This window comes from Hermetia illucens, chromosome 5 (assembly GCF_905115235.1).
Source record: "Hermetia illucens chromosome 5, iHerIll2.2.curated.20191125, whole genome shotgun sequence".
NCBI lineage: Eukaryota > Metazoa > Arthropoda > Insecta > Diptera > Stratiomyidae > Hermetia > Hermetia illucens.
In genome coordinates, this window is record NC_051853.1 from 112,009,439 (window position 1) to 112,035,674 (window position 26,236).

General features: G+C 44.3%; 1 protein-coding gene across 1 annotated transcript in view; it reads left to right on the forward strand.

Annotated features, from left to right (window-relative positions):
- LOC119658359 (intraflagellar transport protein 140 homolog) overlaps positions 1-25,281 on the forward strand; it is a 124,976-nt gene extending 99,695 nt beyond the window's left edge. Inside the window, exons 13-15 of the mRNA XM_038065719.1 lie at positions 2,201-2,323; positions 2,384-3,494; positions 24,947-25,281. Of these exons, the coding sequence (XP_037921647.1) occupies positions 2,201-2,323; positions 2,384-3,494; positions 24,947-25,236 (1,524 nt within the window). The 3' untranslated portion in view covers positions 25,237-25,281. The remainder of the gene's footprint in view (positions 1-2,200; positions 2,324-2,383; positions 3,495-24,946) is intronic.
- The last annotated feature ends 955 nt before the right edge of the window (positions 25,282-26,236 follow it).

Sequence of the window (26,236 nt, forward strand, 5' to 3'; positions counted from 1 at the left end):
AGCGTCCTGTCTTGCCAACTAATAGTACGTCAGGCTTGTAATGTGGAGTATGGTGATCAGTCAGAATTTGCCGGTCCCAATACATGCTGTAAGCAAAACTAACAAGCACGGCTTGCGCCTCATATCGTTAAACCGGACATGTTCCCATGATCAGCCCGTGCTTGTATGCAAGGTTTTGATGGATAACCTTACATTCAGCATTATGCCTGGTGATGTATTGCACCGGCGCATAACAGTACAGCCAGAAATGAGATGGTCCAACGTCTCTAACGCCGAACCACACATTCTGCACTACTCGTTCTCCACCCGTTCTTTCATGATGAGTTTTTTATAAGCTCCGGTGGCGACCACTCCGTCCTTAATGGCACACATGAACCCCTTTGTCTCAGCAAAGAGCTCCCCAACACACAGCCAACTATTCAACAAATGCAAATCGACGAATGGCTGCCAAAAATAATTCACGTGTTTACAGTGCATTGCCTTCGACTTCCATTCATCGATCCGCTCTTGGTCCAACTTCACCCCACTCAGAGGATTACAAAATCGATCCTTCAAGTTAAATGGAGTCAGTCCAAAGTCTGCTTTACAGACAGCCGCATGCAAGAGACTCGCCTGCTCTTTGCTGTAAAAATAAGTACGCAGCGAATCGACTTGGCGATGATGTTGTGCTGCCACGCCAACTACGCCCTTACCTCCAGTGTCCGCTCTACGGCAGACTTTGGATGATGCATTCGGAATTTGGACATAGTTGTCCGTATTCGTCGTTGGAAGTTTTTCAGATCGGTCTTTGTCCACGGCAATATTCCGAATGCATAAGCCAGTGAAGGGATAGCGAATACATTCAACGCGCTCATTTTATTCTTGCCCGAGAGATGCGATTTCAGCACCAGCTTTACACCTCGCAGAAATTGGGACAGCAGGGCATCCCTCAGATCACCAACTCGAGCATGGGTTCCTTGCAGAATTCCTAGGTACTTTTAGAAGTCTGCCTCGGTCATAGTTTCGATGTGGAGGTCATGCGGCTCGTGATGATCTTTGCGGATGGCTTGGATTCGACATTTGTCTAATCGAAACTCCATCCGAATATCACGGCTGAACATGTATATTATTCGCGACAGACTTCTAAGATGGTCGTTAGTACCAGCATACAGCTTGATGTCATCTAAGTACATCAAGTGAGTCAGTTCGCACTTAGCACGTAGGTCATACTTTATTGCAAAACTATGCCCTCTAGCATTATTCAGTAGCCATGAAAAGGGGTTCAGTGCCACAGAAAACCAAAGGCGACTCAACGAATCCTCCTGGAAGATGCCCCTCCGTATACATATGGGCTCTGAGGTATTAGCACCCTCAGATGTACGCACTGATAAGGTGCTATGCCACCCTTCCATGACTGTCGCCAAAAATTTGATTAGTTTCGGATCAATGCGATACAGATGTAGGATGTCGATTAGCCAGGTATGCGGAACGCTATCAAAATACTTGGCATAATCGATATCGTAACTAAAGAGGTTTCTTTGGCCTGTAGTTGCTTGTACTACAACTACTGAGTCGATAATGAGTTGCTTCTGCTCCTCGGACAGAATGTTGTTGGTCTCGAGCTGCGCATTGACTCTTCCACTAATAATGGAGGTTATGAATTTGTAGACGGTTGGTAAGCAAGTAATAGATCTTGTGTCTGCGGGGTCCTGCACCGTGTCCTTCTTGGGGGTAAGGTAAGTAATTCCCGCAGTGAGGAAGGGTGGAAATTCCTCTGACCAATCCATGACCTGACTTATGCTGTGTGCCAACCGACTGTGTACGCTGGTAAATTTCTTATACCAGAAATTCTGTACCCGATCCAGACCTGGGCCCCTCCAGTGGATCTCTTCTCTTATTATTATTATTATACTGAGTATCTAGGAAAATGTGGTTTCATCCAGAAAAGATCGCTTAAATAGCGTAGCGCTGTCAGCTATATTTGTTATCATCGTGAAACTATTGACAGAGTTTCGAATGTTTCTTTGACTATAACATTTCCCAACAAATGCTCGCATAGTATAAAAAATCCTTGAAGAACCGAATAAGAGGGTTTCCCTTTCGTGCATTTGATTTGCTGGTGGCATCCTGCCACTAAGGCTGTAGTAATATTGTAGTTTATATAACACTGTTTAGCGTGCAGAGTATTTCATGCCGACTTTTTTTATTAATTCCTTTTCAGAAATATATGCAGAACACCACCGATCCCAAGATGCTTAAATGGTGGGGTCAGTACATTGAAAGTACAGGGGATATGGAATCGGCCTTCAAGGTTTATCAGAAAGCAGAAGATTGGTTTTCTCAGGTGCGTGCTGATTCGCAATGTTTTGGTCAATAGTTATTTCATAAATCCTTTTTTTCTTAGGTTCGCATTCTTTGTTTTCTTGGACAACTCTCTAAAGCCGATTCAATTGCAAGGCAATGCGGTGACAGGGCGGCATGCTACCACTTGGCAAGACATTTGGAAAACATTGGCAAATATCCGGATGCCATTGACTTCTACACTAAAGCGCAGACTTACAGTAATGCCGTTCGAATTTGTAAGGAAAACGACTTTCAGGATGAGTTATGGACAGTTGCCAATTTAGCACGACCCAGGGACAAAGCAATGGCTGCCGCTTATTTTGAGGAATGCGGTTCATACAAAAGGGCTGTGGAACTTTATCACAGGGCTGGAATGTTACACAAAGCCGTAGAAATGGCGTTTGCATCACAACAGCCGGAAACATTACAAGTAATAGCGTCGGAATTGACACCTGAATCCGATGCGGATTTGATTAACCGGTGCGCCGAATTCTTCTCCAACGTTGAACAGCATCAAAAGGCCGTTCAGTTACTCGCGAAAACTAAACAGTTCGAAAGTGCTTTGACTATTTGCTCGGAACATGGAGTTCCCATTACGGAATCTCTGGCAGAAATGTTAACCCCCACTAAAGAAGAAGTTTCCGACCAAACGCGGATAACTGTTCTGGTGCGATTGGGGGAAATATTGCAAGAGCAGGGAGACTATCATACGGCAACAAAAAAATTTACTCAAGCTGGAGATAAAATTCGGGCCATGAAAAGCTTGTTGAAATCTGGAGACACCGACAAGATTGTATTCTTTGCCGGTATGTCTCGACAAAGGGAAGTCTACATCATGGCGGCAAACTATTTGCAAGCACTGGACTGGCAGAAGGATCCGAAGATACTGAAGAATATTATTACTTTCTACACCAAAGGTCTAGCTTATGATTCTCTAGCGAACTTTTATGCAACTTGCGCTCAAGTGGAGATTGATGATTTTCGTGACTATGAGAAAGCATTGAAGGCCATGCACGAAGCGGCGAAGTGTCTGGCTAAGGTACCAAATTCTCAAAGGGCTGCAGATAATCTGCAGAGAACTGTAGTTGAAGTAAAGCAAGTTTTGGACATTCAGGAAGCCTTCCAGAATGGTGACAATCAATTTGTTATTGCAGGATGTCGAAATATGTTAGGTGAGTGTACTGACTTATTATGATAACTATTTTCTATTTGCGTTTTCGGGGGCAGGGGAAGGGTTTCATCAATGAGTTGTAGCCTTTAGTTCGTTCCTGTAAGTAGTACACTCTTGGCATCCTCTGTAACGTTCGAACATATTGGGGAATATAGTGAAATTGTATGTGGACATCGACAGAGGTAACCTTCGTGTCAGACAGATCGGAACCTACTTTATTGTGGTATCATTAGATTCATCTCGGATTATCTGATATAAATTTTCTAAATCGTTCCCTGCTTTAGTCCATGCGAACTGGCGCTGGTGAACAGAGGATATGTGACACCGCACGTTGTTTGGCGCACTTTTAGACCTTTATCTGAATCGCAGCCCAGAAGTTTCCTGGTTGGGAATTCGGTAATAATACTGATCACGGTTATGCATGGAAAGAGTCGTCCATTTACCACTGATTTTTACTCTTTGATCCCGTGCCACTTGTGGCTGAAGAAGAATGAGTTTGAGTGTGCTACCCACCAAGGGTTTGTCACCCTAGGTCATGTTTCCAATTGTGCGAGTAGTTGGCTCCCCGTGCGCGTTTAAGCCAGGAAATGTGGTCTTATTTTTGGTTTGACTATACGGGCTGGCGGCAGCTAACCCGGATGGTCATGCTCGTAATACTCATCATCTCTCCATCCGCGTCACACATGTATTAGAACTCTGGGGTTCCATTAGATGAAAAGGGACTGAGCGGGAAAAAGACGAATTGTCATCATCATTAACGGCGCAACAACTGGTATCCGGTCTAGGCCTGCCTTAATAAGGAACTCCAGACATCCCGGTTTTGCACCGAGGTCCACCAATTTAATATCCCTAAAAGTTGTCTGGCGTCCTCGCCTACCCCATCGCTCTTAGGCAGGGTCTGCCTCGTCTTCTTTTTATACCATAGATATTGCCCTTATAGACTTTCCGGATGGGATCATTCTCATCCATACGGATTAAGTGACCCGCCCACCGTAACCTATTGACCCGGATTTTATCCACAACCGAGCGGTCATGGTATCGCTCATAGATTTCGTCGTTATATAGGCTACGGAATCGTCCATCTTCATTTAGGGGGCCAAACATTCTTCGGAGGATTCTTCTTCGAACGCGGCCAAGAGTTCGCAATTTTTCTTGCGCTCAAGTCTCCGAGGAATACATGAGGACTGGTAAGATCATTGTGCTGTAAAGTAAGAGCTTTGACCCTGTGGTGAGATGTTTCAAGCGGAATAGTTTTTGTAAGCTGAAATAGGCTCCGTTGGCTGGCAACAACCGTGCACGGATTACCTCATCGTAACCGTTATCGGTTGTGATTTTCGACCCTAGATAGGAGAAATTATCAACAGTCTTAAAGTTGTATTCTCCTATCCTGATTCTTCCTGTTTGACCACTGCGGTTTAATGTTGTTGGTTGGTCCGTTTTTGATGCTGACGTTGCCACCATATATTTTGTCTTGCCTTCATTGCTGTGCAGCCCAAGATCTCGCCCCAATGGCCGCCTGCTCGATCTGGATGCAGGCACTTTGTACATCTTGGGTGGTTCTTCCCATGATGTCGATATCGTCAGTATAAGCCGGTAGTTGGGTGGACTTGAAGAGGATCGTACCTCTTGCATTTACCTCAGCATCATGGATCACTTTCTCGACGGTCAGGTTAAAGAGGACGCATGATAGGGCATCCCCTTTTCGTAGACCGTTGTTGATGTCTAATGGTGTTGAGAGTGATCCTGCTGCTTTTATCCGGCCTCGCACATTGGTCAGGGTCAGCCTAATCAGTCTTATCAATTTCGTCGGGATACCGAATTCTCTCTTGGCCGTGTACAGTTTTACCCTGGCTACGCTACCATAGGCGCTTCAAAGTCGATGAATAGATGGTGCAACTGTTGTCCATATTCCAACAGTTTTTCCATCGCTTGCCGCACAGAGAAAATCTGATCTGTTGCTGATTTGCCTGGAGTGAAGCCTCTTTGGTATGGGCCAATGATGTTCTGGGCGTATGGGGCTATCCGGCCTAGCAAGATAGCGGATAATATCTTATAGATGGTATTCAGCAACGTGATACCTCTATAATTGCTACACTGTGTGATATCTTCCTTTTTATGTATGAGACAGATCATGCCTCGTTGCCAATCGTCAGGCATTGATTCGCTGTCCCATACCTTGAGCACAAGTTGATAAACCACTTGGTGTAACTGGTCGCAACCGTACTTAACTAATTCGGTTGTAATTCCATCGGCTCCTGGCGACTTATGATTTTTAGCCGATGAATTGCACGGACTGTTTCTCCTAAACTTGGTGGTGGCAGTATTTGTCCGTCGTCTTCTGTTGGCGGGACCTCTAACCCACCGATGTTCTGGTTGTTCATAGCTCATCAAAGTACTCAACCCATGGCTCCAATATGCCCATTCTGTCGGAAATCAGATTTCCCTCTTTGTCTCGGCAGGATGAGCATCGAGGTGTATAAGGCTTCATCCTGCTGACTTGTTGGTAAAACTTGCGCGCCTGGTGCGGTTGCTCCCTGTACTTTTCTAGTTCACAGATTTGTTGGTTCTCCCAAGCTTCCTTTTTCCATCTGTGAAGTCGCTTCTCCGCTCGACGGAGTTCGTCATACGGCTCTGCGCATGCCCGCGTTCTTTGAGAATGTAACATTACTCGGTATGCGGTATTCTCCCGTTCCGTTGTTAGCTTACATTCATCGTCAAACCAGCCGTTCCGACTCCTTTTGCGGCTGGGTTGCTCTATATGTTCTGACATCCAGGTACTTCCAACAAACATTTCGTGCGATACTGGTAACTGAATAATCCGCAATCCGTTATCATTGGTATCGCCCGAATACGGGCTCCGTCCCTATTTGACTGCTGAAATCTCCAAGTATGATTTTGATATCATACTTGGGACAGGCTTTGAGAGTCCGCTCAACTGCCTCGTGGAAGGTATCCTTCTCCGACTCTGCAGTCTCCTCTGTAGGGGGGTGAACGTTTATGAGGCTTATATTTCTAAACTTGGCTCGCCAACGCAGAACGCATAGCCTTTCGCTTATATTTTCGAAGCCGATAACAGCAGGTTTCATTTTTTGGCTGACCTACTCCGAGCACATGGTTTACTGGATGACCGCTATAATATATGGTGTAGTGGCTCTTCTCCAGGAAACCGGTCCCTGTCCATCGCATCTCTTGAACCGCTGTTATATCAGGCCTATATTGGGACAGGGTATCGCCTAGCTGCTGAGCAGCCTTCGGTCTGTACAGGGAGCGCACGTTCCATGAGAAAATGCGCAAATCGTTAATCCGTTGTCGTTGCCGGGTTCGTCGTTGTAAGATCCATCCTGTCCAAGGCTCCTTTCGTGGCTTCGTAACATCGGTTTTCCGTATAGGGTTGTCAGCCCTACCCAACCCCCAACCTGGACCAGTTGGTACATTTGGTCCCGTTTTTAGGCGCAGGAGACTCGCCTTCATCCTTCTCAGTCTGCAGTTGTTCATAAAGGAAGAACTCTTAGCGATCAGCACGTGGAGGTGGAGATAGGGTTTGGTAGTAGAGCTATTGGTGTTGGTTCAGCAGACATTTCCCAGATAAAACGCCTGCTAATTGGCAAATTTGTAAGAATGCCAACCGTGAAGCAAAGAAAGCGATCGCTGTCACCCGAGCGGTCCATTTCAAAGATATTCACGATGAAATGAACACTCGGGATGGGGAATGGAATTTATACTGACTTCACAAAAGCCGACACCAACGCTCACGGGATATTGAACACATTTGTTGCGTTAATGACAAAAACGGAACTTTGCTTACCAACCGACGAGCTGTGACGGATAAATGGCGAGAATATTTCGAGCAGATTTCAATGGAAGAATTTATTTATCCTCCACTTTCACAAGCACTATCGGCATTTCTAGCAATTCCGCTTGTCAGCGCGACTGGTGCTCTGAAGTGGCGGGGAGGAAGGCGGGGCGGCAACCCTGCCAGGTGAACCAAAACCAAGCGGCCGAGGAGAACCTCCACGTGGTGGCACCGGGAAACGCTGTATCGCATTGGCTTGCCGGCCGTGATGCAGTAGGCGAATGCTCCAAGGCTTAATAAGGGCGATCAGACCCGAGTCTGCACGGAGACCCATCTGAAGTGGTTTGGGCCACGAAACCTTACCAGGGGTATACTGGTACCATGGGAACCGGGGCAGCCCCTGGACTAATATACTTCGGGAGAATTCCTGTCGTATATGAGTATAGCTCGGTTGTTTGCGGTTAGCCCCCTAGTGGGAGCTTCTTGCGGGTTGTTGGTGATGCTCAAGCGAGAAGTGACCTTCGGGCCTCTGAGTGGTGTTGCGTTTCAACACAGATGCCGTACTCCTGAGTTCGGTAGAGATTTAGGTAGGTTCTGCATCCACCAGTATGAATGCTAAGCCATGCACTTGGCATAGACTGGTACCGTTGTCACAGCGGGGCTCTGATTGTGATTCCAAAATCAATCCGTGTCTTAAGAAGCCCGTAGAATTAAGTGTCCACGATAGGTACCTACGTTAAAACCCCAAGAACTTAACTGTCAGCGCGACTTAAGGAGAGGAAATAATAATATGAATAAAAGCAGGGAAAGAAACAGGATCTGACGACATGGCATCTGAGCTCTGGAAAGTGAAGAGCTGGAACTCAACACTTTGCCTCAGTGAATTCTTCAGTCGGGTTATTTAGGAAGTTAGAACACCAGCCAACTGGCAAAAATGGATCATAGTTACAATATGGAAAAAGAAAGGTAGTCCAGCAGAATGTTCAAATTACCATCCAGTTCCCTATTATCAAGATTTATGAACGGCTTCTTGACAACCGTGGTAGGTTCCGAACTGAGTGATTTAAATAAGAATTGCGTTACAAAATTGCTGATGTATAAGCGCAAACTGAATGAAGTGGCTTTCCATAATTGGTGTCTTTTGTTATAGATGTATCAACGAACGTCTCAAATCTAAAATTTACCCCAATGTTGAAACGAGAATTCACTTGCCAAGATTGATCAGAACATCGCAATCGATGGTAAGTGACAAATAAATTGTGGGCCTAAGTGAAGTAAGATGGTGGGAGACTCTGCATAGTACTCTTATTCCTCGTGCGGTAATGTACTTTTGTACTTTGGAAAGCCAAGTGGTAACTGAGGAGAATCCGTTTTCGGGTTGCTTCCGACTTCTACCGCAAAGCCGAGAGCCGGTTTCTAACAGACTTCTAACTGCAAGATTCCTGTCCAGCATAAGGAGTATCACAATTGTACAATGTTACGCATCAAAGGAGACATCTGATGTAGTTGAGCAGGATGCTTTCTACGAGCAATTAAATGCCGTTCAGGGTAAGCTTTCTAAAGGTAACATTGAGGTCGTGATGGGTGGCCTGAATGCCAAGATGGGGTCCGACAATTTGCTCGAACATATGACGGGGAAACACGGTCTTGGCGGCTGTAACGGTAATGGTAAGCGGTTCATGGATTTCTGCAACTTCCACCGCCTCGTGGCATATTGTTGAAGCAAAGAGGCTGTCATAAGGTCAGTTGGTTTTCATATGAGCAATAAGATCACTTCGCGATCAGAAGTAGATTTAGGAGTTGTCTGCTGGATGTGCGTAACAAGAGAGGCGCAGACATCGGTCTCGAAAGAGATCACTTGAGACAGACAGGAGCAACCCCCTAAGTTCAACATCGATTCCTTGTATGACCCAGACGTTGCAGTGGCATAGCTTTCTTACTGATCGAATGACAGATATACTGAGTAACCCGCCTGAGAGTATAAGCATTGGACTTTCATCAAAAGTGTTTTTTTGATGGGTGCTAAAAAGGGTGTCGGCCAAGGGGACGCCATTAGATCTAGCTGAATGCGTGGTCGTGGAAGCGGATCGATGAACGCAAGGGGTTGAAGTCTCTACTGATCGCTGTTAGTGATGGCGAGCGTGACGCACTCGAACTAAGCGAAATTCCGAGAAGTTCAACGTAGTGTACGCCGTGACAACATAGGGTTTGCTATTGCGCTGATTTGGGAAGCGGAAGATTCCGCAGGCCGCAACGAAGGAATGTATACCCCATCATCCATATTAACTTGCATGTGGTCGGAACTCTTTTAATGGTTCTGTGATGGAGATCAACAACGATATTGAACAACTAAAGAGGTATTCTTTTCACAATGGTACTTAACCGTTTCTCCTTTTGGATGAAATGGCTAGTTACCGTAACATGCGGATACGGGCTGTTCCTCCAAGCAGAAGAGAAGTCAGTTCGGTAATCAATGCACTCAAACGGAGAAAAGTCGTTAGGCGGAATAAAGCAGTTGTGTAGTGACAAAGCACCGAGCTGTTATAGTTTTTGTGGACGCAGAGGTTTCCGAACAGCGCACAGGCACTCCAAGCACGTGCGGATAAAATTCATGATGTGCCGCGTAGCACGTCAAACCAGATAGCCATGCTACAACAGACACTGGCAGCGTAAATAACCCCGTTTCTAAATTGGAGGAGACGGCTAGTGCCTTACTTTCGGGAAGTACTTGCTCGTACCGTAAAAGGTTCCCTGAAAATGTAACGAAATATACCAGCTCTGCATATTTTCAGAAAAATAGACTTGCCCGGCGGCCCGACGGCGGTTACCCATTGCAAAACCACGTCGCCGTTTTATGAAGCCTTGAATCGGTACCATTACCCGATTAATACCGGCGTTGAAGTCTCACTTGTTTCTACATCTCGAATCGTCCATTAACACGCTTATTATCGCGGGTATCAGCACTCGCATCTCATACGTGGACGTCCTGTGTCTCTATGGATTGCTAGTGTATCTGAACACCAGATCTCTGATTGATGCTACAACCTCTCTTGGGTCATCAGGACCCCAAACTTCATGCCAAACACTCTTTCCATCGTTTTTGAAAATGTTGTACTACAAAAACTTCCTAAATTCGGATGATATTCTGATCGTGTCTTCTTTAGATTTTGAACACTTAGAGCACCTCGATTGCTTTTTTCAACATTTTCTTAAGGCCTATCTATCGTTTAGAAATGCAAATTCTTATAATTAATCAATCCTTCACCTTGAGCGATGGTCTTGGTTCCCCTGGCTTCTGAAACCGCTTTAGCTTCAGCTGGAGTGAAGTGCTGTGGTGGAGCGAGCAGCTCGCGTGATGAGCGCACTCAATTTTGAACGCTCTGGAAAGTGTCACTCGGCATGACTCCGAAAAATTAGTTTTGACAGTTAATAATTATAGTTTTCGCACGATTCCGAACCTTCGTTTGAATTAATATCAAGGTAATGCTTTTACGATTAGAATATTTCAGAAATATAAGAAGTTCCCAGTAGGTCGCTACCACTTATTAAGGTTTTGTGTAAACACAAAACCTTATTAAAATCGGTTTACTGTCTGTCTGTCTGTCTGTCTGTCTGTCTGTCCGTCTGTCTGTCTGTCTTTTTTGTTTTTGAGGAGGTGGGAATCTTCAAAAGACACTGGCCTGGACACGCCAGCGTGTGGGATTCTTACCCACTAAAACCACCCCCGACTCCCTCCAAGCCCCGTGGAACCACCGTACGGTATTACATCACAGGGCGGAGTCAGCTCATTTTAGCTTCGTCCCCTTTCGTCTCTACGCGGCGTACGTAACCGCGCTATTCTGATCTCCTCTGCCTTTCACAGTTTGCTCTGGATAGATACGACCATGGAGTTGATCGCATCCTAGTCTTCCTGACATGTTAGCATTTTTCGCACCACATTCTCTGGCACAAGCACCTCTCCTAGAGTCTCCTCTAGGCTCTTCCTTTCCTCCACAAACCTTGGACAGTGGAAGAATACATGCTCTGGGTCCTCTGGGGGGTTTAAACCTGAACAGGTACTGGCGATATCTTCCATGCCCCGTGAGAAACTGAGTAAGATTATAATTAATCTCACCGTGCCGTCTCTCCAACCACTCCTTGATGGCAGGGATGAGCCTGTGTGTCCACCGGCCCTTTCCCGAGCGTTCCCAACGCTCTTGCCATCTATTTAACGATCTCTCCCTTTCGGCGTTCTTCGTCTGCGATAAAGGAGAGATAGACTTCGCATTATAGATATTCGTCATCTCGTCTGCCAAGATGTCAATGGGCATCATTCCAGAAATGACGAATGCTGCATCATCTGAGACAGTCCTGAATGCCGAGCACACTCTTAGGGCTGTTCTTCTGTAGACTGAACTCAGTTTGTTACCGTTAAATGTAACCTGCAATGCCTTTCCCCAAACTGGAGCTGCATAGAGCAGGATCGAACTCACTACCCTCGCTATAAGCAACCTGGAAGCATGCCGTGGCCCTCCCACGTTCGGCATCATTCTTGCCAGGGCCACACTCGCAGTGGATGCTTTGTCATAGACATACTGCACATGTGCTTTATAGCTAAGCTTCCCATCTATCATCACTCCCAAGTATTTGATCGCAGGCTTAGAAGTGATGATATGATTCCCAATTTGAATACGGGCAAAATTTCTTTTTCGGCGCTTGGTGATAAGGACCGCTTCCGTTTTTTCTTCCGCAAGTGTCAGACCAGAACTCTCAAGCCAACCCTTAACAGCACTGATCGCTTCGCATGAGTATAACTCAGCATCTTCGAGATGCTTTGCGACAACAACCAGCGCTATATCATCGGCGTAGCCCACCACCGTGGCTTCTTCCGGAAGGGGAAGATTAAGAACATCGTTGTACATGATGTTCCACAGCAGTGGGCCCAATACGGAGCCCTGTGGGACACCCGCGGAGACAACGTACTCTTGGGGTCCGTCATCGGTGCAATACCAAAGCCTCCGTTCTTGTAAATAGCTGTTGATAATAGCTGCAAGATAAGCGGGAACACCAATCTTCGCCAGAGATTCCCTTATTAGGTTCCAATTGGCCGAATTGAATGCATTTCTCACATGTCTGTCTGTCTGTCTGTATGTCTGTCTGTCTGTCCGTCACACGCATTTTTCTCGGAGACGGTTATAGCGATTGACACCAAATTTCGTAGAAAGGTGGGAACTGTGAACGCTCACGCATACAGTGAATTACATCCTTTTACGTCGAATTTAAGGGGGGGTCCCCATACATGCAAAAGGGGGGTGTAAAATTTTTTTTCATCAAATATAGTCATGTGGGGTATCAAATTAAAGGTCTCGATTAGTACTTTTCAAAGCCGATCTTAGTTTTGACATTCTTTGGAAGGGTGGGGAGCGCGGGGGGTTGAAAGTGATCACTTCTTTAAGGGGGCCATTCTCAGAAACTACCAAACCCGAAAAATTTGAAAAAAATCAGGAGGCTGCCACTATATGGTGCCTGGGCTCCGAAATACCTTCCATGCCGATATCTGTTTAAATAAAGTTAATAATAGTATATAACTACAATTTTTTGTAATTCGTTAGAAACCCCTCTTAAGTTCATCCTAGTACCATGAAATTTTGCAGTGGTATAGGCTATAATGTGGAGCATGATCTTACGAAGTTTGGTGGAAATCGCACTATTACTAACAAAGTTATAATGCCTCAAATTTGTTGCTTCTTTGAAAATTGAAGACTATGACTGTCAATATCACCCGAAAGTGGATACTCTCACATAATATATGGATATATTACTGCTACGTACTAAGAAATACACAAAACCTTTCGTACCTGAAGCGTCCAGCTTCCGGTTTCCCGACTTGTTTTTTATTTATCCAGATTAAACGGGGACCGTGTTGCATGAGGCGGTCTTTCCTCTTTTGGGCAGGCTGCTGGAAGTCAGTTTTGCTATGCAACACTAAGAAAACATGATCTGCATGAAGCAATGTGGCCTTTATGTCGAATGTTCTACGTGTCATGTTCTATAACAAGAATAAAGAGGAGTGAAGAAAGGGCACTTCCCTCATGAAAACTAAGAGAAATACGAAGCGGTTTTATGATAATATATCTGCCTTTGGCATCAGATCGCGGTAGAACAATTTAAGCAGACGCATGGGTTCTGGTGGTACAGGGTACTGTCGCAAAGCATACCAGCTGAGTTTGTGTGGTACATGGTCAAACGCCTTCATTAAATTGAGGAATATTATATAGAGAGAGCGGTCCTTACGGTCCTTCTCCGGTCACGACTCAGTTTAAGTTTTGACCGCACAGCAAGTGGATTTTAATGATAAGTTGTTAAAAGTTGTTAGATTTTATTTTTGGGTTGAATGAATAGTTTGCCAACTAGGAACCTTGTATGGGTGAAAGGGCTTCAGTGGGACCAAAAATAAACTGAACCAAATGGAGCCGTATACGTGTGAAATGACGAGAAGCTTAAAATGGATCTTCATTTGGACATGGTTTTTCCGAAGCGACGTATATCGGCAGATGGACATCTTGCCAGGCTTGACGCCTCCCGTTGCATTGGCACATGTTTTCGACGTTCGTTCGTATGTCATGCAAGTCCATAAGATCATTTATTTTCTTGTTTCGCGATATCGACACAATTTAATTGGCGGTTGGCCAGTTCGCTTCTTTCACTCTTTGAGCGGTGGCTTCATAGCACGATAGCAAGAGTATTACATATTATTCCCACTATAAAATCCACGAAGATGAGCCAACCAGTTAGTAAACCATATATTGACAACTATAAGGACTCGACACCAAAGCTCTCATTTCTCTCTCCCAGAAATGGATGGTGTAGTCAGCTGACATTTGAGAGATTAACCAATCATCAAATCGGTCGACTTCTGTAATGGCGTCACGGAAACTCGCATAGATGGCAATGTCCTCATCATATTTAGTGCGTGGGCTATCAACGTAAAGAAGTTCATCCCCCATTTCATCATGTTCGCATTGTATGTCGCAGTTTTGGCACCACACCAACGAGCTTATTATATAGTGCAGATATTCTCGCGCAGATGCCTTTTCCGATGGGCTCTTGTAAGTTCTTCCGTTTATATTTCGATATAATTTTAATTTTATCAAAAATATTTCGACACTTTTAAATGCTTTTCACTGGTGCACTTCGTAAGAAAATGTGGAATATGAATGATGTAAAGAATTTGATTGAGCGCACTTTTCGACCTAGTGTTCGGGTTCAAATTGTACTATTTTTAAGGTTTTGTGTAAACACAAAACCTTATTAAAATCGGTTTACCGTCTGTCTTTTTTTTTCGGCGTTGGAAGGTGGAAAGGTTCAAAACCTATTGCTGGCTCCTGCTACGCAGTTATGTGAGACTTCTACTCACTAAAACTACCTCCTTCTTATTCCACTCTCCCCATGGAATTCCTATAAAGTATTGCGTGGCGGGACTGGATCAGCTTTTAACTGCGGCTCATTCGGTTCTCTCCCTTCCATGTTTTTGTCGCAGTTCTTCCTGCGTAAGCTGTTGGTGAATAGCTTGCATTTTCCTTGCAGACATCCGTTGACTCCAGCATAAACTCCACAATGTTTTCCGGTTTTAAACGCCTGTCTGCGGCCGCTTCCATTCTTGTTCGCTGCGCGGTGAACCTGGGGCAATCAAATATGACATGCTCCGCATTTCAGCCACGTTACCACACCTTGGGTAGCATGGCGATTCGTCGTGACCAAATCGATGTAAATAAGCACGATAACCTCCATGTCCACTTAAGAATTATGTTAACTCGTAGCTTAATTCGCCATGGTTTCGTTCAAACCATCTCCGAATATCTGGAATGATGCGGTGTGTCCAACGAACAGTTTGGGACTCATCCCATCGCTGTTGCCATCGCTCGATAGATTCCCACCATGCCAGCTGCCGTCGAAATGCGATAGACTCTCCAGCTGCATACGTTTTGTCGTAGAGTCGCCGGCCTTCCTTCGCCAAGACGTCTACGGGGAGCATCCCTGTTAGTACATATGTTGCTTCACCTGAAGGCCGATACGCACTGCATACCCGGAGTGCAGTTCACTTTGTTATTCAGAGCAGTTGCCCAAACTGGAGCTGCGTAGGGTAGCACGGAGCTGACTACCCTGAAGAGCAGAAGACGTCGACTTTGTCTTGGCCCACCAATGTTCGGTAGTATCCTCGAGATCGTTTCAGCGATGGAAGATGTGCCTTATGAAGTTGAGTCTTCTGTCAATAATTACTTGCAAGTATTTGAGCGATGGTTGGGAGTAAATTGTTTTTTCGCCAACTTTGATTTTCACAGTTGTGTTCTGTCTTCTCTTGCTAATGAGAACTACTTCTGTTTTATGTTCGGCAAGTGAAAGGCCAGAATTTCTCAACCAGGAATTGATCTCCCATATCGCTTCATTTGCATAGATCTCGATCTCGTCTTGGTGCTTTGCAACCACTGTTATTCCGATATCATCGGCGAAGCCAATAGTTGTCACGTTGTCCGCTAGGCGTAGCGTCAACACTCCATCGTACATAACTAATCACAGCAAGGGACCCAGGACAGAACCCTGTGGCTCTCCGCAAGTTATCGGGAACATTTTTAGCCCATCGCAGTAAAGTCTTCTCCCAAGGAGAAACTCAACCACAATGCGTACTATGTACTTCGGGGCCTGTATCTTGTCGAGTGCCTCGATGATTTTTTTCCATTTTGCACTATTGAACGCATTTTTTACGTGGAGGGTTATTACTGCACAGCATTTTCCTTCTTCTATTGCAGCCTGAGCCAAGCCAGTCACATGCTGATTGCGTCGACAGTTGATCTCGCTTTACGAAATCCAAATTCTCTGTCGGAAAGACCTCCTTCCTTTTCCGCAGCAGCGAGCAGTCTGTTATATATTACTCGTTCAAATAGTTTGTCAATGGTATTGACCAGACATATCGGTCTATATGAAGAGGGGTCACCCAATGGTTTATCTACCTTCGGAATGAGTATTAGCTTTTGTACCTTCCATTGTTCGGAGAATTCTCCTTCCCTAAGGCATGCCGTGAAAACTTGGGCAAATATACCTGGCGCTGTCCTGGCGGCTACTTTCAGGGCAATGTTAGGGATTCCATCCGATCCTGGAGTCTTTTTTTCAGTCAATCTTTTTGATGCGTCTAGAACGTCCTCATTTACCACTATCGGAACTTCGTCGGGATTAAAATGTACTGCAGCCGGACTTGTACAATTCACATCTACTGGGAATAGAGTGTTCACTATATTCTGCAGCAACTCTGGACAAGTAATCGGTAGGGAGCGCTCGCCTTTTAGCGATGACATCACCGACCTATATGCGCCACCCCATGGGTAAGAGTCAGCTTCAGTACACATCCGCTTGAAATGTTCAGATTTGCTCTTTGCGATAGCTATTTGCAATTTTTTTCTCGCATTTTTATATTGTACGTGTAGCTCCTCGAACTAAGGTCGGTTTCTTCTGCGCTCTGTGCGTCTCTTAGCTTTGAGGCACTTTTTCCGGCCTTCCTCAATTTCGGAATTCCACCAAAAATTAGGATTTCGTCTTCGGAAAGTGCTACGTCGAGGAATAGCGGCATCGCACACCCGCTGCTATTTTTCCACGACCTGTGAAACTTTGTTTTGTGCGCTTCCCGATCGCAATGTATCTTCCTTGAACATTTCTGCGTCGAATTTCTTAGTTACCCAGCTCATCGTTATTCGTTTTAATGGCTTCAGATTATTCCTTTGCGAGGTTTGAAAGATGATAGCCTGATGATCGCTGTGCGTGTACTCCTCACTGACACGCCACTGAAAGTCTCTGATACTCTATATCACTGACGAAAGTGAGGTCTACCACCGATTGCAATTCTCCCCTCCGGAATGTGTTGGCTCCTCCAGAGTTGGCGAGTACCACGTTCAAGCGCGAGGACGTCTCCAGCAATATTCGTCCTCTTGCGTTGGTTTCTCTGCTACCCCATTCTTCTGCCCATGGGGGGGGGGGGGGGGATTGTAGCGACTTGCATTGAAGGATAGTTTCGCCAGCAATGTCGTGAATCTCTTTAATGTGAGGCTCGGTGCTGCGTAACAGCTATAGATGTATGTTCCTCCAATCTTGGCACGGGTGAACCCGTCCTCTGGATGTTTTTTTCCCATCTACAATAGCTTGGCTTCCGCAGCTGCATATCGCCGCCCTACTGGTTTTGCCTGCTATCCATACTTCGCTATGCACATTTTCGTATTGTTCGGATATAATCGCAACGTCGACGTTGTTCTCGAATAGGCTTTGGGAAAGTAGGTCTTGGGCCGGTCGACAGTGGTTCAGATTGAGGTGTATAAACTTAATTTGACCTTATTTATGAACGGCTTTCTGAACACTGGGCATTTACTGCTTCCTGCAAGATACGCACTTGGGCATTCCGTTGCAGCCTTTGCCAAATGGCATTGTTCTCCACATTTGCGGCACAGATTTGATCTGTCTTGCGAGCTAGTGCAAGCTTTCGCTATGTGACCAACCTGCCAGCGCTTATAGCATTTATGCACTGGACTCTGTTCCCGTAATCGACAGACCACCCATCTAATACGTACTTTGCCCATTGCAATCGCCTTTTTCACTGCTTCAATAGGAAGACTTATCGACGCTATCTGCCTGTCACCGTACGTAGCACATTAGACTCACTCACTGACTGTAATCCTAATTGGGTTTTGCAAGCCCTCGCAGATCTCAGATGGTGACTTCATCCAAATTCTTGCATTCGATCACCACCGAATCCTTACTCATTTTGACCGCAAATGACTGTCTGTCTGTTCGTCAGACGCATTTTTCTCGGAGACGGTTGTAGCGATTGGCGCAAAATTTGGTAGAAAGGAACTGGAACTGTGAACGCTCACGCATATAGTGAGTTATATCCTTTTACATCGAATTTAACGGGGGTCCTCATACATGCAAAAGGGGGGTGTAAATTTTTTTTTCATCAAATATAGTCATATGGGCTGTCAAATTAAAGGTCTCGGTTTGTACTTTACGAAACCGGTCTTAGTTTTCGTTGAAAAGCTGGGGAGTGCAGGGGGTTGAAAGTGATCATTTTTTTAACGAACCTATTCTCAGAAATTACTCAACCGAAAAATCTGAAAAAAATCAGGGGGCTTCCAATATATGGTGCCTAGGCTCCCAAATACCTTCCATACCGATACCTATTCAAATAAAGTTAATAATAGTACATTACTATATTTTTTAGTAATTGACAGGAAAACCCCCCCTTAAGTTCACCCTAAAATTATAGGCTACAGCATAGAGCATGGTCCTGCCAAATTTGGCGAAAATCGCACTATTACTAATAAAGTTATACTAGGTCAAAACTGTCGCTCCTCTGCAAATTCAAAACTATGAATGTCAATATCACTTGAAAGTGGATATTTTCACATAATATATGCATATTTTACCCGCTACATGCTAATGGGAGAAATGGACACTCAAATCTCTTTATACCTGAAGCGTCTAGCTTCCGGTTTCCAGACTTGTTTATATTTAAGTTCATCGTCGCGTTTGTTCCGCAGTTGTAGAATTACCACAGTATGGAGTGTTATGATAGCGAAAATTAATTTAGTCTTATAGAAAAATCAAATATGGAAAAAGATATGTTTATAGGAAAGAGTAGACTTCCACTGTAACTTTCCTTCAGTGATTTATCTGCCGAATCAAATCAATCTGTTATTCATAAGATCTAAACGCACTTGAAATGAGAATACTCTGAAAAGATTCAACGATCTGGATGCTCGTGAAACCCTGATCAAAGTTGACAGCGGTAGAAATATAATTGGGTTAACACTCGAAAATAATCGGACGAAAAATCAGTGAACCCGAAAATTTGATATGGTGCAGGGGGAAAAGACTAAATAAAAGGCTAGAGTGATAAGTGATAAGTTTATAATTTTACAGTTCCTGCTTCGTCAAAATAGGACCGTCTCTGGAATACTTTTAAAATAGCATTCCAACATTACTTTGCTTTTATTGTTATTTTTCCATAAGTTTCTAATTTTCCGATTTTTTTCCATTAGGGCATTTATGGTAGGATTGATAGCAGGGAAAGCGTTTGACCTCACGAGGGTCCAGAGGGTTTGAATAGAATTCAAGTTAATAGCAGGTTGATAGGCTGGGGCTTGTGTCAGAATTCATCGTTGTGCATAAAAGTGTTGAGAAATTCACACAACATAAACTAATCAAAGTGAAGTCCTTTACTTCATGGCGTATGCTATTCACTGTCAATGTCAATGAAAATACGATGGCTAGGCCAAGAGGTTAGGTTTTAGGCTTTTATTTTCTTATAGTGGCTTACCGTGAAGTCCTTGGTGTTTAACGTAGGTACCTGTCTTGAGACTTAATCCTACGGTCCTCTTCAGTCAGGGATTGATTTTGTGACCACAATCAGAGCCCCGCTGAGACAAGCGTAACGGTACCAGTCTATACCAAGTGCATAGTTTAGCATTCATACTGGTGGATACAAGAATTAGCTAAATCTCTACCGAACTATGGAGTACGGCACCCGTGTTGATACGCAACACCACGTCGAGACCCGAAGGTCTCTTCTCGCTTGAGCACAACCACAGCCACCATGAAACTCCCACAAGGGGGCCAACCGCAACCAACCGAGCTGTACTCAGATGCGACAGGAATTCTCCTGAAGTATAAGAGTCCATGGGCTACCTCGGTTCCCATGGGGTCAGTATACCCCTGGTAAGGTTTCGTGACCGAAGTCACTTCAGATGAGTCCCCGTGCAGACTCGGGTCTGATCGCCCTTGCTAGGCCTTGGAGCATTCGCCTACTGCATCACGGCCGGCAAGCCAATGCGATACAGCGGTTCCCGGCGCCACCACGTGGAGGTTCTCCTCGGCCACTTGATTTTGGTTCAGCCGTCAGGGTTGCCGCCCTGTCTTCCTCCCCGCCACCTCAGAGCACCTATAGTGGCTTACATGTAGACATGATTTATCTTAAATTTATGATTAGCTAAAAACATTATCTTAACTAGTTTCAAATGGGTGGCTATTACATTTGTTTGGCCAATCCGAACTTAATTGTAACTTATTTTTTATGTGTTTATAATGTAGAAGAAACGTATTTACTTAGCAAAAATTGCGCCCGCACCAAAGGTGCGCTAGGTCAAAAAGACTATACACAGGAGATGAAACCAGACAAAAAAAAAGTCGGAATACTGGAAGCTGGTGCTGCCTATAATATAAATTGGTCGTACACATATTCTCGATTTACTTTGTGTCCGGAAGCATACATATGTACATGTACAGTTCCTATATTGACTACCGTTGGTTTAATCAACAAATATATCCATCTGAATTAGACACCACCCCAAAGCTTTATTAGTATATTCATATAAATACATACATATGTCCGTCACAAGTAATTGATATATAAATGATTAAGAAACTAAAGCGAAATGTTTCCTTGTGATCTCACTTTTTTGTGGTATTAGGGAATTAATATGTTATAATGACGTCATACACGTTCTAGAATGCACGAAATTCACATAAAAAGGTAAAAGTTTCACCTTCTATAACTTTTTTAATAATAGTTGGCTTTCCTTCAAAGTTACGCCTTATGTTATCCCTGATAACACTGCCAAATTTAGTACTTCTAACATGAACTTAAGGGGGGTTTTGGCTAAATTTCTGACAACCCTATTTGGAAAACCGATGTTGCGAAGTCACAGAAGCAGCCTTGGACAAGATGGACTTTAAAACGACGAACTCGGCAACGACGACGGAATAATGATTTGCGTATTTGCTCATTCAAATGCTCACCGAATGTTGTTCAGTAGCTAGCCGAAACTCTGTCTCAATATAAGGCTAATGTAACAGGGTTACAGGAGATGGATTGGACAGGGACCGGCCTCCTGGAGAAGAGCCACTGCACCATATATTATAGCGGCCATCCAGTAAATCATGTACCCGGAGTAGGTTTCATAGTCAGCCAAAAAATGAAACCTGCCGTTATTGGCTTTGAAAGGATAAGCAAACGGCTATGCACTATGCGCTACAGAGGAGACTGCATAGATAGAGAAGTATACCTTCTATGAGGCAGTTGAGCGGACCCTCCAAGTCTGTCCCAAGTACGATATCAAAATCATACTTGCAGATTTCAACAGCCAAGTAGGCACGGAGCCCGTATTCAGGCTGGTTGTTGGAAATACCTGGTTTGCACGGAAAGCGATCCACAAACATACATGGTCCTCTCCAGACGGTATCACTTTCAACCAAATTGATCACGTGGTGATCGAACACCGCTCTCAACCTTGATGGAATGTAAGAACATATAGGGGGGCCAACTTTCTCAGATTCAGATCACTATATCCCTGGCATAGTGCTCCAAGGATAAATAACAAAACCACCCAGAACTCCTCTGACAATTAGGTGAGAGTGAAGACTGAAGCCATCCACAACACAACCCTCCGCAACACCTATAAGAGGGAAATGGATGTCGCAATAACCGCAGCTAACGCTTATATAACTCGATGAAGATGTGTCCATGACAAAGAGGGAAATCTGATTTCCGACAGAATGGGCATATTAGAACAATGGATTGAATATTTTGATGAACTGCTCAACAACCAAAATAACGGCGAGTTGGAGGCACTAACTGAAGACGACGGAGAAATGCTGCCACCACCAAGCATAGAAGAAACAGTCCGTGCAATCTATCGGCTTAAAAACAATAAGTCGCTAGGAACCGATGGAATTACAGCCGAATTGGTTAAATATGGAGGCGACCAATTACACCAAGCAGTTCATCAACTGATGCTCCAAGTGTGGGACTGACGAATGGCAACGAGATATTACCTGTTTCATACATAAAAGAGGGTATATCATGCAGTGCAACAGTCATAGGGGTATCACACTGCTGACTGCCATCAATACGATATTCCCCGCTATCTTGCTGCCGGATAACCCCATATGCTCAGAACTTCATTGGCCTATAGCAAAGAGGCTCCAGGCCTGTTGGAATATGGATATCTTTTCATCGACTTAAAGGCCGTCTAGGAGGTAAAACGCGGCCATAAGAGAATTCGGTATTCCGACGAAATTGATAAAACTGGCTAGGCTGACCCTGACCAATGTACGAGGCTAGATAAAACTAGCAGGAAGGATCACTCTCCAGACCTTTCAACATCAACAACGGTGTAAGACAGGGGGATGCCCTATCATGTGTCCTTTTTAACCTGGCCCTGGAGAAAGTGAGTCCACCCAACTACTGGCCTGAGCTCACGATATTGACAGTATGGGAAGAACAACCCGAGATATACAGTCTACCTCCATCCAGATCGAGCAGGCGGCGCGAGATCTTGGGCTGCATTTTAATGAAGGCAGAACGAAGTACATGGTGGCAACATCAGTGCCAAAAGCCAAAGAACGAACAACATCTAATTGCACAGGTCAAACGAAAATAATGAAGATAGGAGACTAACTTTGGGAACGTTGAAAGTTTCTCCTATTTAGGGTCGAATATCACAACCGATAACAGCTATGACGATGAAATTCGCGCACGGTTGTTGGCTTGGCAGAACCTATTTCAGCTTACAAGAACTGTTTCGTTCGAAGTGTCCTACCATAGGGTCAAAGGTCTTACTGCAGAAGATTATGATCTATGTGTCTGTGTATTCCTTGGAGATCTGGGTTCTTAGCAAGAAAAATTGCGAACCCTTGGCAGTGTTCGGTATGGATGAGGATGATCCAGCCCCGAAAGTCTATAAGGGCAATATCTATGGTAGGAAAAGAAGACGAGGCAGACCCTGCCTGAGATGGAACAATGGCGAAGGGTGAGGACGCCAGACATTGGGATATTACTCGGATTGCCGCCTTCTATGATTGATTTTGGCATCAAACTGGAAAATTTCGATACAAAGGGAGCCACTCATTCAAATCAAAAACTCTACCAATGACGATATGCAGAATTTAACTGTGATGTTGACTGGAAAGGGGCTTTCACCGGATGTCATCTGTTTTGGCCCGTACAAATTGAAAGCTTTTCTAGGCCATTTCACCCTCCTGTGTATAGTCTCCTTGATCTAGACCCACTGGCTGAGATGCAAAAAGCCGTTCGATTTGGAGTTATTTGCCATAATTGATCTAGTAGTCTAAGAGCCCGGGGACCACTGACCTAGCTCATAGTATAAAATTTGAAAATTTATCAGTGACTTTCCCCCATGGGTATAGGAACAATTGCGTACTATAGAGTTTGAGTCGTTGTGGGTTCGGCAGGTAATAGGCGACAAATGTGAGTAAAATTCCTACTTAATCACGTCATAGTATCAAGCTAATTTTTAAGGTTTGTGTGAAACAAAACCTTATTAGGATCGAGTCAATGTCTGTTTGTCCGTCTGCCTGTCTGTCACACCCGATTTATTAAAAAACGGCTAAACCGATTGTAACGAAATTTGGGAAGAACCACCCGAGACGTACAAACTGCCTTCATCCAGATCGAGCAGGCGGCACGAGATCTTGGGCTGCACATCAATGAAGGCAAGACAAAATATATGGTGGCAACGTCAGCACCGAAGACGAATCAACCAACAACATCAAACCGCACTGGTCAAACACAAACACGAACAAGAATAAGGATAGGGGAATACAACTTTGAGACCGTTGACAATTTCTCCTATCTAGGGTCGAAAATCACAACCGATAACAACTACGATGATGAAATCCGCGCACGGTTGTTGTCAGCCAACAGAGCCTACTTCAGCTTACAAAGACTGTTCCGCTCGAAACGTCTCACCATAGGGTCAAAGCTCTTACTGTACAAGACTATGATCTTGACAGTCCTCATGTATTCCTCGGAAACTTGGGTTCTTAGCAAGAAAAATTGCGAACTCTTGGCCGCGTTCGAGAGAAGAATCCTCCGAAGAATTTTTGGCCCCCTACATGAGGATGGACGATTCCGTAGCCTACACAATGACGAAATCTATGAGCGATACCATGACCGGTAGTGGATAAAATCCGGCTCAATAGGTTACGGTGGGCGGGTCACTTAATCCGTATGGATGAAGATGATCCCACCCGGATAGTCTATAAGGGCAATATCTATGGTAGGAAAAGAAGACGAGGCAGACCCTGCCTAAGATGGAGCGATGGCGTAGGCCAGGACGCCAGACAGCTTTTAGGGATATCGAATTGGTGGACCGCGGCGCAAAGCCGGGATGTCTGGAGTTCCTTATTAAGGCAGGCCTAGACCGGATACCGGTTGTTGCGTCGTTGATGATGATGATGTGGTCTGTGAATCCCTTTATGTGTAGCAAAGGTCGAACCCACTACGACTCAAACTCTTAGTTTACAATTGTTCCTAAGCTCGTGGGGGCTTTCCATTGACAAACTTTCAAGTTGTAGGTTATGACGTAGGTCTGGGTGGAGGGGCTCTTACTCTATAATTTTGTTAAAAGCTCTGGTAGATTGTTTTATGAGGTGAAAGAGTAAAATCTTGGGAGCTCCAAATCTTAGAATTGGAACTCTTCGAAGAAACAGGGAAAGGAGGTGGGGTTTTTTATTTGGTTTACATATAGCCCACGATTGCACCACTTTGGGAATATGATACAGTTTTTGTGAACATGTTTCTCCTTTTCAATTTATCCTATGTCATTTTCTTTTCTTTTCAGTTAAGCCAGAGAAACCACCAATTCGGCATTCCGACATCTTGGCATTGCTGGTGCAAGCACTTGTTATATCCAAACTATTTTCAGAAGCGCTGGGAGCACTCAAGGAACTTGGAATGAAAGATTCGTCATGGAGCATGCGGGGATTAATTCCAAAACCATTAATTGAAAAACTAGCCAGGGAATGTAAACTGGACTTTGATTCTATTTGGAATACAGGACGGAGTCATGACGGTGACGATGATGGATTACAACACGATAATGATGATGAGATTCAGGAGGTATTCGAGTGAATGCAGAACTGGAACTGGGAAATTATAAATTGAATCATTTGATCATGAAATTGTCTTATTTACTTGTGAACTCAGATTAATTGAGCCTTTGTGAATTTATATGTTATGTTATGCGTCTTTTCTTTGTATTTTACTCTCGCAACATATTGTTGAGTTACATATACACACATCTTCCGGAAAAATTCTGAAGATCAATAGTTTGGCCCAAGGTATTTGTGGAATTTAGAGCGAGTGCAGTCGAAAGGTTTTGAACCTATGTTAATCGTATATATGAAGCCATTGGTCGCTTTCTATTGACTTGGAAATTCAGGATAATTTTAGTTAGCAATTTACCATCATCGCAGATGACTTGATCCTCCTTTCTTTTCTGCCGGCATTTCAACCGGAGATGTCTTCATTGTGACATAGTTATAGTGAGTTGTACCGCAGATCCAACATATTCGTTTTTTCATTGTTGGTCTTATTCACTTATTCCCAATTGATGAAGTGTTTGCCACGTTTGGCGATTCCGAGAGCTACATATCCATGATGTGGATTGTGTTTTTAACTTGATTCTATATTGCTCTGATCCCCGTAAACATGAGTGCATAAAGTAAACTTCGACTATGGTATAATTTTATGTAGAAAGGACGGCTTGTACAAAGCAGACAATTCTATTTTCCGCACACTTCATATTTGTTCAACCCCAGGGCAATTTGAAGCCGTGGGTTCTCCCAATGCTTTCATTGCCTTGAGGAAAAAAGGTGTGGTAGCATAATAGTCGCTAACTGTCACTAAACTTCATTATATAAATTTAATTCACACAATTGCCACAAAAATGCTCCAATATTGAGAAAAGTATTCATCTAAACATGCCAACACAGCATCGTAAAGCCATTCGCAGACACTACTGAAGTGCATTTATACTTACAGATACTAAGATTTTACAGAACGTAACGTATCCAGCATAGCAAAAATATTTTTTCGGGCAATCCTAACGTGTGCTGTGCAGTTTGCGTGG